General features: G+C 39.2%; 1 protein-coding gene across 1 annotated transcript in view; it reads right to left on the bottom strand.

Moving 5' to 3' along the window:
* The window catches only part of PITPNC1 (phosphatidylinositol transfer protein cytoplasmic 1), a 117743-nt gene that overhangs the window by 11821 nt on the left and 84453 nt on the right, over positions 1–21469 (bottom strand). Inside the window, exons 5-6 of the mRNA XM_063456139.1 lie at positions 7301–7372; positions 4153–4248 (exon numbers count right to left, since the gene is read on the bottom strand). Coding sequence (XP_063312209.1) covers positions 4153–4248; positions 7301–7372 — 168 coding nt within the window. The remainder of the gene's footprint in view (positions 1–4152; positions 4249–7300; positions 7373–21469) is intronic.

Below are 21469 nucleotides of genomic sequence, written 5' to 3'. Positions count from 1 at the left end.
ACGCATCAGGACACAACAATGGCACAAAATCTAAGGCTGTGAGAGGGATCATCTGGCTACAATACACATGCTTACTGTATCGTAGACAGGACAATAAAACCCCAAATGCCAACAATCAAGCTCAGCGCTAGGCAGCCAGTTTAACTCCCACAAGAACATATAAACCTGTACAATTTTTTTTCCTGTGATGTTCTTATATGAATATACATCATGAAGGCTGATAAAACCCACTGGACCGGTTTCATCTGCTGGTTCTTTGCATTAATTACTGTAAAGGTCTTAAGTATGTTAATGTCTGTTGCCAGCCTCTAAACGTGTCCATCTAAGTCTTATCTCCTGGGAGGCTATGCCATCAATCCAAAATTGATTACCATTCCCCTCTATTATTTACGTTTTTTGCAAACAAGTTTTCTTAATGATTTCTGCAATTAAATTAAATATTCTCCGTCGGTTTTGAATACTTGTGTTTGAGCTTTGGTGGACCAAAGCAAAATTTGTCTTTGGTGGCTCCCTGGAGCCTGGACTAGCCCATATTTCATGTACCATGTACTGGTTTATTTAGATGAACTCCAGAGTTTAATGATACTTCTTGGGTTTGAGCATAATTATAGAAGTTTAGAACCTTTGTAGCTAATTCCTTGTACTGGTACTTTGTGGAAGACTATCCCAGAGAGTATTCTGTAAGTCTACTGGAACTCAGCGGACTGTTCTAGAGAGTATTTTATATTCTATAATTATATATACTATAATTCTAGCGGAACTGTGTGGAATGTCCCAGAGCATATTCTGTAATTCTACAGGAACTCGGTGGACTAACCAAAGAGCATTCTCTGGACCACCCAGAGAGAATTCTATAATTATTTTAGAACTTGGTGGGCTATCCTAGAGAGAATTCTATAATTCTTTTAGAACTTGGTGGGCTATCCCAGAGAGAAGTCTATAATTCTTTTAGAACTTGGTGGGCTATCCCAGAGAGAAGTCTATAATTATTTTAGAACTTGGTGGGCTATCCCAAAGAGAATTCTATAATTCTTTTAGAACTTGGTGGACTACCCCATAGAGAATTCTATAATTCATTTAGAACTTGGTGGACTATCCCACAGAGAATTCTATAATTCGTTTAGAACTTTGTGGGCTATCCCATAGAGATTTCTATAATTCCAGTAGAACTTATTTGACTGTCCCAGAGAGCATTCTTTAATTCTAGTAGAACTTGGTGGACTGTCCCTCAGAGCATTCTATAATTCTAATGAAGCACAGTGGACTATCCCAATAAGTGCATTACAGGACATTGCACATATTTTGTACGTCACTCCAGTGACTAGGGACTATAGAACTCTATTTCACAATTAGGACTCTGATAATCTCTTTGTCAATCAATTCACGTTGTGTTATCGTTTGACTTTTATGTGTCTCGTATGACTTTGTGGCTATCCAAAATGGGGCATTTTTTGGTTTACCATTATTATCATTAATATAATGCCAAATATTCTGCAACATTTTAAAATAAGACTATAAAACAGCAGGTATCCGACAATTAATATCAGAACTAATAAATGAAATTACCATAGATAGATATTTAATATCTGGATGGTTTAATGCATCATTCAAAAATTATTCACTAAGTCGACACTTCAATGCTTCAGTAAATTCATTAAATGACTCTGATACTGTCTCTATGGAGACCGCACAATCTGGTAACAATATCAATGAGTTATTCAGTGTATTGATTTAAATGTCTGGCAATAATCAATACACCCTCCAGGCCCACATGGTGCTTGTGATGTGTAAAATGTTCCGCAAAGCCTGTCTCTATGGATAATCAGGTCGCAGAACTGTTTGTGCTGCAGAGGAAAACATTTGTTTAAAGCAATAATTAATTGCACAGATCTGCACAGTTGTTGCCTTCGATGATCGTGTTCAGCAATGCGACAAGTCGAATACATCCAGAGCCGCACGTCATTTACACATGAGTTGGAGCCTCGTAGCGGCACAAACCACTATATTTGTTTATTAAGTTAGGTAACCCATAGGGCAAAAATGACATACTTGTGGCAAATGGGCCACTCCAGGAATTCACAGGGCTTCGAGGTGGCACTCTGTCTGCCGAGAATGCATCTGTTATTACTGGAGGCCAAATGAAAACTGTAATGCTGAAGAATTTGGTGCATAAAGCACAGTACTAGTGTAGAGGTAGGCAGGAGAGGGAACCCTGCTTTTAAATGGGAGATTCATAGGGATGAGTGAGGAAGCCAGTACTAATGACCGAGATGCACAGATTAAATAGTGGGGAGGATATAGCTTTACTTATATGGCGTACATCGGGAATAAGGGAGGCATGCATAAATAGCAGCTAACATGAGGAGGAGGAGTGACGTGTAGGGGGGACGGAGACAGTTATGGGGCAGAGAAGGGTTCTTATAGCAGATGGGACATGTTATTGGCAGATATTATTTGTATAAAGTCCACTGCTAAGTTAAATTTGGTACGGGAGTGGGACACAGACAGAGGGAGTGGACCCAAAAAGAACAGAGAGACATCATTTTTTTAAAAGGACAGTCAAATAGAAATTATTATATTATTATTATGTAGAAATTGTGTTGGAGGGTTTGAGAAGATCTGATGGGGAAGGAGAGGTTTATTTGTAGAATACTGGGGCCGAGAGGAAAGGATGTAAATGGGAACTGTAACTGCCTCACCGAAGGGACAGTGAAGTAACAAAGATGGAACAGAGAACTGATATGAGGAAAGGAATAGCAAACATGGGCATGGGCTCTCATAGCTCTAGTAATTGATTATAATTGATTATCGTAATTGATTATCGGTATAAGGCTTGTAAAACTTATTTACGACCACTGGCTTACGCAGTTAAAGATAACATTGTAGGACTTTTGGTCTCTCCCAGACTTTCCCTGACCAATGCGGTCCTCACCTCCAACTATTCCAGGGTTGTCAGAAAATTGAATCATAATTTATTCCATGTAATTCCAGCTCTTGGCTGAGAACACTCTTTTACTTATGTGTATGTCTAAATCTTAATACTGGTCTACTGTCTGATGTTTTTCCACTTTAAAATATAGTCTGCCTGTTTCGTTTGGGTCCCATGAGGACCTTCATTTTATGTATTGAGTTTTATTAATATGTTAGTCTAATGACAATTTGTTCTTCACTTTAAAAATTTAGATTGCACGTGTACCCTGAACACTTACAATGTGAAAAACATCATACACATTAAAGGGACACTATAGTCACCCAGACCACTTCAGCTCAATGAAGCGGTCTGAGTGGCAGGTCCCTCAGGTTTTAACCCTTTACATGTAAACATGGCAGAGAAACTGCTATATTTACATTTGGGGTTAATCCAACCTCTAGTGGCTGTCTTCCGCTCCACTCGGGAGCTGGCGTCTGTGGGGGAGGAGAGGTCACCGGCGCCGAGGGAGCCCGGCACTGGAATAAGGTAAGCTGCTGAAGGGGTTTAACCCCTTCAGTGCCACGGGAGTGGGGGCACCCTAAGGGCACTATAGTGTCAGGAAAACAGCTTTGTTTTGCTGACACTATAGTGATCCTTTAAGGAGTTACTCTGACTAAAAATCAGTGTAAAAAAAATAAAAATAAATCACAGTTAAACAAAATAGTAACCTCTGTTCCAACGCTAAGTCTACCTGAAGTTCTCCCAGCAGGCCAGACTAAGTTGGCACAGTGATGGTGGTGCTGCCATTGGTTCCAATTTTGCACAGAATTGACATTAGCCAGCCTGGAACTGGCTGGCTAATGACAGTGCCAGAGGTGGAGTTAAACCTCTGGAAGCGAAGAGGTTAATCCAAAATGCTGCACATACAGACTCAAGGCACCATCAACACTTCAAATCAATGAAGTGGTCATGTGTCTTGGAGTAACCTTTTAACAGTGTTATTCAATAAACCAGGAATCATCAATAATTTGCCAGGGAACTGCAAATGTAAGTCCAACAGCTGAGCTAGAAACATTGTTAACTTGGAGTATGCTTCCAATGCTGGTGTCTTGACCTAAAACGTCACTTGTGTTCAGTTAGCACCACTGTACATAGAGATTCTAAATAGTAAGCACCATAATATCTGAAAATAGGTGAATTTTGTGTAGGGCAACACCAGTGCTGTCCACCCTGTGTCTCACCTCTGACTCCTTGTAATATCTCTCTGGGATCTCATCATACGCAATATCAATATAGCAGACCTCTCGTTCCAAATCTTTGGCTTCATTGTCAAATATCTGCGGCAAATGTAAAAAAAGAAATAAACAAACAAATGCAAACAGCCAAACGTGAATTGAAAGGGAAGTACAAACACTCTGTTTGCCAGATGAAAGGGTTACGATATACATACTGTTATTACAATATACCTACAGCACAGGAAAGTACCAGACAGGCATTCTGCAGTGTAACGATACCTAAAGATGTATCCACTAATATACATTTTCATTTTAATGGAAAAAAAACTCATATTTGGAGCATATCCTGGTGAGTAATCTATGGGATTTATGCCGTAGACAAAGAATTTGCAGAAAATTAAAAAAAGCAAAAACACTAAATTGAAGCAGTGAGAGATGATTTTAAGAATTTCTGCAGGTTTTGAAAGCCGTTTTTCATCATGTACCCACAAAGAAAACATGCAGGAAAAAAACATACGTGCATGTTTTATTTGGTTCTATATCTCCAAACGGTTACAACAACTTATAAAAATAATAATGCCATGGCATGTTCCTTTAGTGTAATATCACCACAGTAGTCATTATCAATAATCACCACTAGATGGCAGAACACTAACACAGTTGGCAGACAACATGTCATAAATTAGACTGCAGACATTTTTATTAAGCAAATAAAAATGTTATATTATCGTCTGTGTCTGATGCATTATTAACCCCTCCAATACCAGGCTCTTAGATTTATGGGAATGCGATGCTAGCACATGGATATAGGAGAACAAAGCATTCATAAATGTAGAGAGTTGATCAGAAATGCATAAAAAGAATTAAATTATGTAAACTTCCCCAAAAAATTGTTCCGGCGGGGTGTGCAGCAATTATCTTTCAACAGCAAGCGTTATTGTTCGAATAAGGATATCTGGGACCTGGGCCTATTCCATAAATTCCTGCCCACCAGGGGAGGTTTGGGACATAAAGTTCAGCACGAGATGAATGCACTGAATTGTGATGAGCGATATTGCTTAAGGTTATGCAGTTTATATATTTTAAGGTTATGCAGTTTATATATTTAAAGGAACATTGTCACGTTAATCTAAAGTACATCAATTGAATAAAATATTGAGACTCGATTATAACTTGTGCTAAACTTTTCCTTGCGGCGCATCATTTTAGTTTAGCTAAATATAAACATTTTCGTAGTTACAAATCACAAACCAGTTAAGTCCTTGTACAGCAAAGGCTCACATTGCAATGGTGGAGGAGAAATAATAACAATTGGAATTGTACATGGAGAAAAACCAAGGCTGGAAACTAATATATACAGCCAATTCCAGTTTGTATATTTAACTTCATTTTTCAGACTTCACACCATTTTTTTTCCTGGTACGAAGAAAACAAAACACAACTTTAACTATTTAGTTTACAAAAATGGTTCCCTGTGTCAGATTACCCCAGGAACCTCTCAGAAAGAGCAGTGGGTAGGTCTGTGTACCATCAGGATCAGATTTATAAAGCAGTGCAGGCACGGCTAATAAGAGGGTGATCAAGTAACCCTCGTCTGTAACAAACACGTTGATAATCGTGATTATAACAATCCGTCAGATTGACAAACACTCATATACACAGCAACGTAACATACCAAAACAAACATGTATGTACACATAACAAACATTTATGCATGCCTAAACAGAGGAATATACATACTTAAACAGACACGCATACATGCACAGTTACTCACAGATATATGTATGCACACATTCACATACATGCATACACAAAAATAGATTCATGTTTACACAAAAATACTAATTACTGCCTGCACATACATACATACACGTAGACATATGTCCATATTACGCAGACATACACACATTCTGATTGAAAAAGCTGCGAGGTGAAATGCGTCTTAGAGGAGTTGGCGTACAGACTGGCAGTATTGTTTTTACATTGATCTTACCATTTTTATGTAAGTCTTTTATTATGAATACATTTTATTGTACCGTACCAAGCATTAGGTATTTGTTTATACAGGGGAGACGGCTGTCCATAATAGGACTACGCAGTACTTACCTGAAACTGGGTAAATTTAGGCTCCTGCTAAGGTGAGCTAGGCAGTTATGTGTGTTTATGTCCGTCTTTGAATATACTATACTAGTCTGGTACCTGTCTCTGCTCTGATTTTTGCAAATTATTCCACAAGGGCTATGAAGAAGGTGGAGTTATACCTATTGATACAAAGGCCAATCAGATTTGAACCAGATGCATAAAGGCTCCACCAAATGTGAGTGAGCCTGCTCACATATTTAGCCTCGTATTGTGTTTCTTCTTACAGTATCATGCTGCTGTTTGTTTAGTTTTTACATTTTACATTTGAAACTATATACCCCGAATAACAAATAGAGCTAAGTAAACATAATTTTAAGCACTCCACCTTCACATATCGCAACATATGGTATATTTTTGTTTGCATGCTTTGGTTGGTGTGGTGTATAGGAGAAGAACCCACATGATAGTTGTACCAGTATGTTTGTTTGTAAGCACCACTTTACTCATTCACGCAGACATGTATGCGCACATTCACTTGCATGCACATACAAAAATAATTTCATGTACACACAAACATGCACACACAAAATAAATTCATGTATGTATACACAAAAATACATTGATTCCTACACACATATGTACACACACACACACGCATAGACATATATTCCTTCTAATGCAGACATATACATATATAAGCATATACACAAATATATACATACATAAAAATACACACAAACAGAAATACACACACATAGGTGCATACATCTATGCAACAATGTACATAAAATATAAACACACATACGTAAATACTTACGTACATGCACGCGCAGACACATATGCGTGCATTATTTATAATGAAGGAACAATCTGAACGGAGTCTCTGGTTCTCAGAATTATTGTAGACTGTGGGTAATACCATTCTGATTAATATGTATTAGTAACTTTAGATCGACAGCGAGCTTTATAATATCCAGTAACATATCCATCAGGCATAAATAACCTTCAACAGTTCTTATATGAGAAATCCCACATTTAAATTCAGTCTAAAGCCATCGTGTTCGAAACTCACATTGTCATTTGAGCCCTTGTTATCTTCATACTTCGTTTCTATGTGAATGGAGAATTTCGGCAAAAAGGAACACTGAAAGGAGAAGACAGATGGAATTAACATTATGCGAGCCACATTTCCATGTTCATAGCAGCACCCTCTATGTGAAGCCCACGTGCATTGTCCAAGGTCAGGTTCCATCATGTTTGACCTTGGATCAATGAGTTATGTAACAATTCTGAAGCGGAATTTGCAATATCCTATAACATGGACCATCAGCGTTAAATGCAAGAGTCTTGATATCCGGGCAGAATTCCATCCCATACATGGGATATGTTAGCATATAGCAATCCTTTCTACCCAACGGTAATCCCATTCAGGGTGTCAATAAAAACTGGTATGAAAAAAATGAATTTGGATATGTTGTAACATTTTAATGTAAGGTAATTTGCACTCAATGAAAAACAATCTTTAGTTAGAGTTTGTAAGCTCTACTTCAGCCTCCCTTGGTGACATCACTTCAGCCTTCCTTGGTGACATCACTTCAGCCTCCCTTGGTGACATCATTTCAACCCGCCTTGATGACATCACTGTCAGTGAGCGCAGGTCAGTGCCCTCATCTAAGCAGTGCATACCTACTGCTGCCAGTGATCTGTACAGTTAGACCGACTACTGTCTGTAGAATACTTGGATCACAGCAGAATCACCAGAGGAAGTCAATCAAATACCGCAATATCTTTTACACCAAAGAGATATGGACGTTACATCTCTGCACAGTGAATGCGAAAACCCATCATAACTATATAATTTCCTGATAATTACTCATTAATCAAGAAAGCTTATAAAAATACCAGTTTCAGGGCTGCCTCGGGTAAAAAGCAAAAAACAAAGGCGGCATTGTGTGAGCTATATGTTATCGAGTAGTGTTTTTTGTTTTTTAAAAACTAAAGTCCCTTATTAAAACGGCGATGGCTGACCTTAATTCCACGAGGGCTATGTGAAGTCACATATTGGCGTGGAGTTTACAATTACACCCTGTGACTTTGTAAAAGAACATTGCATTATTTTTATACTTTGTTCAGCCAGTGCTATTCATTCCTAAACATTTCACGGACTAAAGAGAACACTTGGCCCCTCTGGCAGTTATATAGGAGCTGTAGTTAAAGGTCAAAGGATGAAAGTATTCTTTTTTTTTTACTTAAAATCTGCTCTTTGCCCCAACGCAAACCCACTTCCCAAGAGCTTCTCCATGGCCAGTGGAGTCCAGATAAATGCCTGATCGCAGTCATACAGTCTTAGATCCCACACATAACACCATACTGTAAGATAACAAAATCCCCTCTCATGTTTCTATCATCATACCATTATATTTTAAGCTTTTTGAGATAGGTTCTCCCATTGTACAGGGAGTGCAGAATTATTAGGCAAGTTGTATTTTTGAGGATTAATTTTATTATTGAACAACAACCATGTTCTCAATGAACCCAAAAAACTCATTAATATCAAAGCTGAAATTTTTTGGAAGTAGTTTTTAGTTTGTTTTTAGTTTTAGCTATTTTAGGGGGATATCTGTGTGTGCAGGTGACTATTACTGTGCATAATTATTAGGCAACTTAACAAAAAACAAATATATACCCATTTCAATTATTTATTTTTACCAGTGAAACCAATATAACATCTCAACATTCACAAATATACATTTCTGACATTCAAAACAAAACAAAAACAAATCAGTGACAATATAGCCACCTTTCTTTGCAAGGACACTCAAAAGCCTGCCATCCATGGATTCTGTCAGTGTTTTGATCTGTTCACCATCAACATTGCGTGCAGAAGCAACCACAGCCTCCCAGACACTGTTCAGAGAGGTGTACTGTTTTCCCTCCTTGTAAATCTCACATTTGATGATGGACCACAGGTTCTCAATGGGGTTCAGATCAGGTGAACAAGGAGGCCATGTCATTAGATTTTCTTCTTTTATACCCTTTCTTGCCAGCCACGCTGTGGAGTACTTGGACGCGTGTGATGGAGCATTGTCCTGCATGAAAATCATGTTTTTCTTGAAGGATGCAGACTTCTTCCTGTACCACTGCTTGAAGAAGGTGTCTTCCAGAAACTGGCAGTAGGACTGGGAGTTGAGCTTGACTCCATCCTCAACCCGAAAAGGCCCCACAAGCTCATCTTTGATGATACCAGCCCAAACCAGTACTCCACCTCCACCTTGCTGGCGTCTGAGTCGGACTGGAGCTCTCTGCCCTTTACCAATCCAGCCACGGGCCCATCCATCTGGCCCATCAAGACTCACTCTCATTTCATCAGTCCATAAAACCTTAGAAAAATCAGTCTTGAGATATTTCTTGGCCCAGTCTTGACGTTTCAGCTTGTGTGTCTTGTTCAGTGGTGGTCGTCTTTCAGCCTTTCTTACCTTGGCCATGTCTCTGAGTATTGCACACCTTGTGCTTTCGGGCACTCCAGTGATGTTGCAGCTCTGAAATATGGGCAAACTGGTGGCAAGTGGCATCTTGGCAGCTGCACGCTTGACTTTTCTCAGTTCATGGGCAGTTATTTTGCGCCTTGGTTTCTCCACACGCTTCTTGCGACCCTGTTGACTATTTTGAATGAAACGCTTGATTGTTCGATGATCACGCTTCAGAAGCTTTGCAATTTTAAGAGTGCTGCATCCCTCTGCAAGATATCTCACTATTTTTTACTTTACTGAGCCTGTCAAGTCCTTCTTTTGACCCATTTTGCCAAAGGAAAGGAAGTTGCCTAATAATTATGCACACCTGATATAGGGTGTTGATGTCATTAGACCATACCCCTTCTCATTACAGAGATGCACATCACCTAATATGCTTAATTGGTAGTAGGCTTTCGAGCCTATACAGCTTGGAGTAAGACAACATGCAGAAAGAGGATGATGTGGTCAAAATACTCATTTGCCTAATAATTCTGCACTCCCTGTATTGTATTATTATTGGCATTTATATAGCGCAAACGTATCCCGCCGCAATTTATAGACTAGGAGGATTTAGCATTATTCCAGAGTTCCATTTATTTATTTTTAAATTGTAATACTAGATTGCAAGCGTTGTAGTACAGAGTTATTTATATCACTAGAATATGAGCTCTTTTAGTTATGATTTTATTAACTTCTGGCGTTTTTGACCATCATGCTGGGAATGTTCGAACATTTATACTGAACAGACAGGAAAGGTTTATGTCCCCTCCTTGTTCCGGGGCTGATAAAACCTTGACTCTTCTAAAGTCTCTGTATTATTCATGTACTGTGCGTAATGCGGAAAAACGATTTTACTGCTCATTAGGAGCCAATCAATTGTTAATCTCCCGCACATTGCTCGGCATTAGAACATCATGCAACACTCTTTTTGTTCTGCCGATGGATAATGGAAATTGCCTTGGATGGGGTGCAAGGAATAGATTTAGTTCTGTACTTGGCTCTGCGTTAGTTGATTTCTGAACGTGGAAATATATTCAATTACTCCAATTCCAAAGGCTGGAAATTTTCACTGTTCCCATAATTGGATGTTTTTATGAGAATTATGAAATGCTACATCATGATTCAAAGTGTCTCCTCAGAACTCAATAACAGGATCTGTTCAGAAGACTCAGTGCCCTGACCTGCCTGATAATTAAACCTGTGTTAAAGTATGCAGAGTTCTGGGCACTGTCTGGAACACTGTGCCATCATCAATCCATCGGGCAACACAACCAGATGTTTCCAATTAGACTTGCGTAAAAGACTAGGTGTAAATATTATAAGCCTGTTTAAGATGGATATATTGTGCACAGAGAAATACAATTTATAGATTCTTATCATGGAACGCGTTAATATTTGGAAGATGAAAGAATTCTGCAGACTCGGAGTATATTCTACATACCTCCCTAGTGTCCCTCTTTGGGACTCACCTTTTACTAGAGTTCTAGTATTTGAGTATTTCCCAGAGCTCCACAACAATAAAACAAATATTAATTGTGGTGTGACCATGCATGGCATGGAGATCGACAGCAATAAAACTCACAGTGGTGTACAGTTTGGATAAGTGATTCATTCAATTACAGCTGAATTGTAGTGAGACTAATTGCAACATTTATAGAACTGATTTTGAAAAATTCTCCAACTCTGCTATTTACTATTTCTGCAAGTTTTCGATTAGTTCTTTAGAACATTACGTCACCTTACCTTACTCCCGCGCGCCCGCGTGTGGAAACTCTGATTGCCAACGCCGGCATGTTGAATGACCAAGCCCCCTTTTATTCACGCCAATGTCGTATCGGCAATTCCGAGAAAATTCTAAATATTCAACGCCCCCTGAAACTTTGAATAGTGCCCTATTGTTGTTCGCTTGTTGTTCCCTCTAGTAATATTGAATTCCCTGATAGTGTTTGTAGAATCAGATAGTGCTTAACTGTTATCCTTGACTTGGCTTGTTTTCTCGTTTATCCTGTTCTCTAGTTTTCTGACTCGGTTTATCCTCATTGTTATCCTGATCTCTGGTTTTCCTAGACTTTGGCTATTTCCTGACTATTATCTCGCTATCCACGTTAAACCCGGCCATTCTAAGGTCGGGTAATACCTTTCTCTATTTAGGGTTACATTCTGCGTGTTGGGGTCACTTTGTCGTGACACATTACATGCTGGTGGTGTATACATTGTAAAAGTTTAAACTGTGTTCTGAAAACGTGGTCACCCTATCAGGGAAGGTTCCTGAATACATCAGAACATATTGCATAGCTGTAGTGCATGGTTTCCTTAGTTATGGAGGTGGTCTGGGTTTGATTGCTGGCTCAAGGGACACAATGGATGTTGATGCTCAAAGAATCACCTTTCAGGGGACACCAATCTGAAAACTCCACATTATTGGTTTGCGCCATTTGGGATGAAGTATGCAATTACATTAAAATAGCCTAGAAGAAGTGCAGCTGGCACGTTAAGGGTTTTATTATCTAAACAGTGACCTGTAATCATAATATCGTGGGCGTTGTAGTTTGACCTGAGCTGGAACTGTACCGTTCGCTGAAGCTGAGATCTGTTGCTTTCAAATGTAAAATTTGATGAAGGCAGGATTGCTTCCATGCCTCAGTGATGCGGGAAGAGAAGGGTCACGAAAAATTTATTTTTAGGACCTCCAAAGACGTCATACCACAAGATATAAAAAGTATTTTTTTCTGTTGCCAGGCAACGAATCTTCAGATTTATCAGCGTGACGCGTCCCCTGGTATTGGATGTGAAGTTTGGAATTATAGACACTCGCAACCTGCAAAACTTTTGTCGCTATGGGATTTTATTAATTGTCCGCGGATGCTCTCTATGTACCGAAATAGCTAAACATGTTTTCTATTGCCGCTTTATACATGGCGGTCAAAATGCGTTTTGCAGTCAAAAATCACGGTTACTAAAAGTGAGAATGATTTATTACAGAAATGGGAGATTAACACCTAATTGCAATATACCATTTTATATACAAGTTAGGTATACATTTTATCTGCAATGACTGTCGAAAAATAATTACAACCTAATAACATGTGGAACTTGATATTGTCTTGCTGTCAGCCATCTTGCTAATGCCAGCCATTTTATGCAATATGAGCTATGGAGTACAAACTGTTTTTTATCCTTCTGCTTTTTAAAAGACATATTTTTCTTTTTTTCTGAACTATGCTGAAGTATTTTGTAACCGTGGCTTTTCCCCTCTTTGCAGAGTTAGCCAAAGAGAGGACGTGTTAGCAGACACACAAGGCATTGCTTGGTTTAAAATTCCAAAATAGACCTGAAGGGGTTAAATCTCCCCCCAAAAAATAAAAAAACAAACAAACAAACAAACAAAAAAACAACATAGGAGGGGCACTATTCAAACTCTAAGATTTTTGTTACTCCTGCTGTGAGTAAAGGTCTCTGCTCCAAGGATGCAAAAGTAATTCAGAGAAAATAAACGCCAGCACTCAGTCATTTCCGATGGAATGTGTGTTTTATTCAGCCATATAACACATTTTGACACCATTTGAATTGATAACGACATGTATGTACGTAGTGGGGAATCGCGATGCAGCCTAGAACAACATCTAACCCCATTAACCCCCCCAATAACGACAGACCACTTAGTATGGATGAAACAGGCCACAGCATTTATTATCACAACTAAATTACTGCATAACACATCCATAACTTTATTTATTAAATCTCTTCTTTTCTGTAACCAAAACATTAGACATAAATAAGCATAAATTAACATATATACATATATAACTCCACCCATAGTGTTATACAGTGACCCAACCGTCCTTGCCAATAAAAAAAAAGAGTGGTTCCTAATCACCACTCCCTCTCACCTCCCCCCTCGTCATAAAAAATCCTTCCAATGCCTGCCATCAGCCGACCTTATCCACGCTCGATGGGCACGAGACCTCAGGCAACCTAAAGTTAAACCTTTAGAGCAGGGGAGGTTTGAGACCTTAAAAAACTTGTTCATCTCATTCCATCTACTTAAACGTAACCTCAAACTCAATTGGCAAGGACATACCCCCGGCTAGCTGCGACAAAATATAGTATAGGGCGGGCGGGAGGGAAGCTGTTTGCTGGCCCGAATCCCAAGTGGCACTGAGGTAAGACCTCCCCCACACTGTCTTACACAGAACATAATCACACCCACAGACTCTTCCCAACCAATCCCATGCATCTATCCCCACACTCCTACATGTGCCCTTGTCCGCTTAGCTGCGCTATCTCCCCAGGGCCTGACATCATGTCGAAACGTTGGCTCTCATTTTCGATGGCCGAATATGACACACATTGCACCTGAAATTACCGAGTGCTGGGGTTAAATCTCTAAATAAGTTGTTTTTTCGTGTGCAAAGGCACATGTTCAGGAGAGATGTTGTAACTTTTCACAGTAGCTTAAACTTGAATTGTTCCTCATTTTAATGTAACGAAAACCTTATTTTTATTACCATGTTAGGCATTGCAATCACAGTTGCTTCACACAGTCAGTAAAACTCTTTGCTGAACCTGGTGATTATATGATTATTGCGCAAACAAACCCTTATTTTCTTTGTTACGTTAATTCCAGGATGAATTATATGGTGGAAAAAGCACCACAGATTGTAATCTGAAAAAATATAAATCCGCACTAGCACATACCTTACCATCTAATGGTTTGGAGAGATGCAATAATAGTAGTTATGGTTATTAGTGAACTCACAGACACCTTTTGTTGCCTTTGCCTTTTGGCATTGCAAATAAAGATAAGCAGGAGACAAGAAGAGCAAGTGTCACGTCGATATTTGTTTTTACTGGTTATCATAAAAATTCAGAAATGTGTGAAAGAGAGCGCGGCCTTTAAGGCCCCCTTTGAAAAAAGAAGTTATGAAAATTATATTTTAATTTGTTTATCAAAATATGAGGGATGAAATGTATTGCCAACGCTGTGTTAGTGATCGAAATATTGATTGGTGCTGTAAATTGTCAGCTATGATTGGAGAATTGGCGTTACAGGGCAGGATTCTCCTATATGCCCTTAGGGGAACCCCTCCCTCGTTATAATATTTGTCTGTGTTCAATTTATGCCTCCCACAGGCAATGTTTCTGTAGCAAGGGCACGCAAGCAGGAGGGTGTCATACAGATCTGGGTCACCTAACGATTAGTAAGCCAGAGGCCATGACAGTTTTGGAAGCCACTGCAGTGGATTATGGGAAGTTCTCCGACATTTTAGGATATAAGACAGGAGACAGAGTGTTGTTTGTAACTCGTGCTCTGTATGGGGCAGGGATGTAACATTAATTCACTGTGCAGTACAGGCTGCACCATGTTCACACAAACACCGAAACTCAATAGTGACCTTTTCAGAATAAAGATAATGCCAAGGGCCGTTTAACAAACTACAGCAAGTACCAGCTGCCTTGCGGGGACGGAGTGCTGACTAACGGTGACTGTGATTAATACTGATAGATTGGTACCCAACACCCAGAGAGTGCCAGACAATCCTGCTGCATCCTGTCTATCTCTCCAACCACACAAACACTGCACCACACACACACAGAAACCCTCATATACAATTTAACATCTAATAAACAAACCCGCATCACCTTTTATAAAGATATACATGCAGAACAAAAATATACCGCTTCACAAAAACACCACTATAAAACAATCATACGACCTCACAAACATTACATCTAACAATCATACGACCTCACAAACATTACATCTAACAATCATACGACCTCACAAACATTACATCTAACAATCATACGACCTCACAAACATTACATCTAACAATCATACGACCTCACAAACATTACATCTAACAACCATACGACCTCACAAACATTACATCTAACAATCATACGACCTCACAAACATTACATCTAACAATCATACGACCTCACAAACATCACATCTAACAATCATATGACCTCACAAACATTACATCTAACAATCATACAACCTCACAAACATTACATCTAACAATCATATGACTTCACAAACATTACATCTAACAATCATATGACCTCACAAACATTACATCTAACAATCATATGACCTCACAAACATTACATCTAACAATCATATGACCTCACAAACATTACATCTAACAATCATACGACCTCACAAACATCACATCTAACAATCATACGACCTCACAAACATCACATCTAACAATCATACGACCTCACAAACATCACATCTAACAAACATACAACCTCACAAACATTACATCTAACAATCATATGACCTCACAAACATTACATCTAACAATCATACGACCTCACAAACATTACATCTAACAATCATATGACCTCACAAACATTACATCTAACAATCATATGACCTCACAAACATTACATCTAACAATCATACGACCTCACAAACATCACATCTAACAATCATATGACCTCACAAACATTACATCTAACAATCATATGACCTCACAAACATTACATCTAACAATCATACGACCTCACAAACATCACATCTAACAATCATACGACCTCACAAACATTACATCTAACAATCATATGACCTTACAAACATTACATCTAACAATCATACGACCTCACAAACATCACATCTAACAATCATACGACCTCACAAACATTACATCTAACAATCATATGACCTCACAAACATCACATCTAACAATCATATGACCTCACAATCATTACATCTAACAATCATATGACCTCACAAACATTACATCTAACAATCATATGACTTCACAAACATCACATCTAACAATCATACGACCTCACAAAAATTACATCTAACAAACATACGACTTCACAAACATTACATCTAACAATCATACGACCTCACAAACATTACATCTAACAATCATATGACCTCACAAACATTACATCTAACAATCATACGACCTCACAAACATTACATCTAACAATCATACAACCTCACAAACATTACATCTAACAATCATACGACCTCACAAACATTACATCTAACAATCATATGACTTCACAAACATTACATCTAACAATCATACGACCTCACAAACATTACATCTAACAATCATACGACCTCACAAACATTACATCTAACAACTATACGACCTCACAAACATTACATCTAACAAACATACAACCTCACAAACATTACATCTAACAATCATATGACCTCACAAACATTACATCTAACAATCATATGACCTCACAAACATTACATCTAACAATCATATGACCTCACAAACATTACATCTAACAATCATATGACTTCACAAACATTACATCTAACAATCATACGACCTCACAAACATTACATCTAACAATCATACGACCTCACAAACATTACATCTAACAACTATACGACCTCACAAACATTACATCTAACAATCATACGACCTCACAAACATTACATCTAACAATCATACGACCTCACAAACATTACATCTAACAATCATACGACCTCACAAACATTACATCTAACAATCATACGACCTCACAAACATTACATCTAACAATCATACGACCTCACAAACATTACATCTAACAACTATACGACCTCACAAACATTACATCTAACAATCATACGACCTCACAAACATTACATCTAACAATCATATGACCTCACAAACATTACATCTAACAATCATACGACCTCACAAACATTACATCTAACAATCATATGACTTCACAAACATTACATCTAACAATCATATGACCTCACAAACATCACATCTAACAATCATATGACCTTACAAACATTACATCTAACAATCATACGACCTCACAAACATTACATCTAACAATCATATGACTTCACAAACATTACATCTAACAATCATACGACCTCACAAACATCACATCTAACAATCATATGACTTCACAAACATTACATCTAACAATCATACGACCTCACAAACATCACATCTAACAATCATATGACTTCACAAACATTACATCTAACAATCATACGACCTCACAAACATTACATCTAACAATCATATGACTTCACAAACATTACATCTAACAATCATATGACTTCACAAACATCACATCTAACAATCATACAACCTCACAAACATCACATCTAACAATCATATGACTTCACAAACATTACATCTAACAATCATATGACTTCACAAACATCACATCTAACAATCATACGACCTCACAAACATCACATCTAACAATCATATGACTTCACAAACATTACATCTAACAATCATATGACTTCACAAACATTACATCTAACAATCATACGACCTCACAAACATCACATCTAACAATCATACGACCTCACAAACATTACATCTAACAAACATACGACCTCACAAACATCACATCTAACAACCATACAACCTCACAAACATCACATCTAACAACCATACAAAAACACAAACATCACATCTAATAGGCATGTGCATGGGGAAAATTTTCGGTTCGGTTCGGCATTCCGAAATTCGGAATTTTCGCAATTCAGCACTTCAACACTTCGGAACTTCAGCACTTCGGCAGTTCGACACTTCGGAAATTCGGCATCTTCGGAACTTTGGCAATTCAGCACTTCTGAACTTCGGAACTTTGGCACTTCAGAACTTTGGCAACTTCGACACTTCGGACTTTCAGCATTTCGGGACTTAGGCACTTCTATTGCAGCTGCTTAGTAGATAACTCCCTAATTCCCACGGTATTAGGGAGTTATCTACCAAAAGGCTGAAAGACCTAAATTGGTATTTCAGACAAATTTACTAATACTAAGTAAAAATGACTTAGTATTAGTAAATTTTGCCCCTACTCACTATACCGTGAGTAGAGGCATGTCTAGTAAACAGTTAGCAGCCTGTGGCACCGGCGGGTGGGGGCCCTAAAGTAAAACGATGGGGGGGAACCTATTGTCCTCCCCCCAGCCCCCACCCCTGAGCGGTGGGTGGGGGCCCTAAATACTAATAAGGGGGGGACCTAATGTCCTCCCACTGGCTCCCACCCCTGAGCAGTGGGTGGGGGCCCTACAGTAAAATAAGGGGGGGACCTAATGTCCTCCCCCCTGGCCCCCACCCCTGAGCGGTGGGTGGGGGCCCTAAATACTAATAAGGGGGGGACCTAATGTCCTCCCCCCTGGCCCCCACCCCTGAGCGGCAGGTGGGGGCCATAAATACTAATAAGGGGGGCCCTAATGTCCTCCCCCTGGCTCCCACCCCTGAGCAGTGGGTGGGGGCCCTAAATAGTAATAGGGGGGGACCTAATGTCCTCCCCCCTTGCCCCCACCCCTGAGCAGTGGGTGGGGGCCCAACAGTAAAATAAGGGGGGGGACCTAATGTCCTCCCCCTGGCCCCCACCCCTGAGTGGCGGGTGGGGGCCCTAAATCCTAAAAAGGGGGGGGGACCTAAGGTCCTCCCCCCTGGCCCCCACCACTGAGCGGTGGGTGGGGGCCCTAAATACTAATAAAGGTGGGGGACCTAATGTCCTTCCCCCTGGCCCCCACCCCTGAGCGGTGGGTGGGGGCCCTAAATACTAATAAAGGGGGGGGACCTAATGTCCAAAAGGCTACCAAAAGGCTGAAAGACCTAAATTGGTCTTTTAGACAAATTTACTAATATGAAGTAAAAATGACTTAGTATTAGTAAATTTTGCCCCTACTCGCTATACCGTGAGTAGGGGCATGTCAGGGGTGGGGACTCAGGAAGGGGGACCTTTTTTTTTTTTTTTTTAACAGTGAGGCTGCTCACTGTTTAATAGACATGCCTCTACTCGCGGTATAGCGAGTAGGGGCATAATTTACTAATACTAAGTAATCTTTACTTAGTAATAGTAAATTTGGCTGAAAGACCAATTTAGGTCTTTCAGCCTTTTAGTAGATAGCTCCCTAATACCATGGGAATTAGGGAGTTATCTACTTATTCATTCCTGTCATTACATGACTGGCCAAGTAACTTACATTTTATATGAATGTATGTTACTTGATTGTTGTAAGTGTTGCAAATGCTTACAGCTGAATCCTGTCTATGTTTGTATACTTTTTATTTAAAAATTTTTACAATGTAACATTTTTCTTCTTTCACTGGGTAAGTTTATTAGTACTTAGGCAATACTGTGCTTCGGAAGTTCGGCACTTCGGCACTTTGACACTTCGGAACTTCGGCATCTTCGGAACTTCGGACATTCGGAAGTACCCGAATGTCCGAATTGCCCGAAATTCGTCCGAATTCATATTCGGACCGAAACGAATTGCACATGTCTAACATCTAACAAGCATACAACCTCACAAACATCACATCTAACAAGCATACAACCTCACAAACATCACATCTAACAACCATACAACCTCACAAACATCACATCTAACAACCATACAACCTCACAAACATCACATCTAACAACCATACAACCTCACAAACATCACATCTAACAACTATACAACCTCACAAACATCACATCTAACAACTATACAACCTCACAAACATCACATCTAACAACCATACAACCTCACAAACATCACATCTAACAACCATACAACCTCACAAACATCACATCTAACAACTATACGACCTCACAAACATCACATCTAACAAAGATACTACCTCACAAACATCACATCTAACAACTATACAACCTCACAAACATCACATCTAACAACCATACAACCTCACAAACATCACATCTAACAACTATACGACCTCACAAACATCACATCTAACAAAGATACAACCTCACAAACATCACATCTAACAACTATACCTCACAAACATCACATCTAACAACTATTCGACCTCACAAACATCACATCTAACAACTATACGACCTCACAAACATCACATCTAACAAATATACAACCTCACAAACATCACATCTAACAGGGATACATCCTCTCATAGTAAACATTTGAGAAGCGCACAGCCATATCACATTTAATAAATACACAACCACACAAAAATCCCATCTTGTAAACACACAATCTCAGAAACCACATGTATTAAGCACACCTCACAAAAATCACATTCCATGAACATATTACTCTATCAAAGCTAATAAAATACATCAAATCTAATGATCACACAGCCTTTCAAACATTGTATCTAATAAAAACACAAGCTCACAAATATTAACTCTAATAAACACGCAGGCATACAAACATCGCATTCAGTAAATACATTTATTCTGAGCGCTGTAATTCAGAATTGAATTTTACAATCTAGTTCAGAATTTGCAAGTGGTCAGCTCTAAATGAAATCAAATACAAACTATTATAAACAAACAAAAAAAAAATGATCAACATCTGACAACAGTTACAGTATATCATGTTTTTCAGCCAGTCAGGGCACAGCACATAGAACAAACTGTTAACCAATAAATAAATAAATGTAAACAAATCGTGTGAGTTTTAATCAGGGACGGACTGGGAATGAAAAGCAGCCCTGGAAAAAAAATCCATACCAGCCCCGTAATGCATCGCGCCAGCATAGTGCGCAGATATGGAAGCAGGAAAAAACCTGAAAACTATCACTCAAACATGAAAGAAATCGTTTGTGCGTGGAGGGGTGCTGTGTGCGTGAAGGGGTGCTGTGTGCGTAAAGGGGTGCTGTGTGCGTGAAGGGGTGCTGTGTGCGTGAAGGGGTGCTGTGTGCGTAAAGGGGTGCTGTGTGCGTAAAAGGGTGCTGTGTGCGTAAAAGGGTGCTGTGTGCGTAAAAGGGTGCTGTGTGCGTGAAGGGGTGCTGTGT

This window comes from Pelobates fuscus, chromosome 5 (genome assembly GCF_036172605.1).
Source record: "Pelobates fuscus isolate aPelFus1 chromosome 5, aPelFus1.pri, whole genome shotgun sequence".
Taxonomy (NCBI): Eukaryota; Metazoa; Chordata; class Amphibia; order Anura; family Pelobatidae; genus Pelobates; species Pelobates fuscus.
This window is presented reverse-complemented; position numbering and strand designations above follow the sequence as displayed.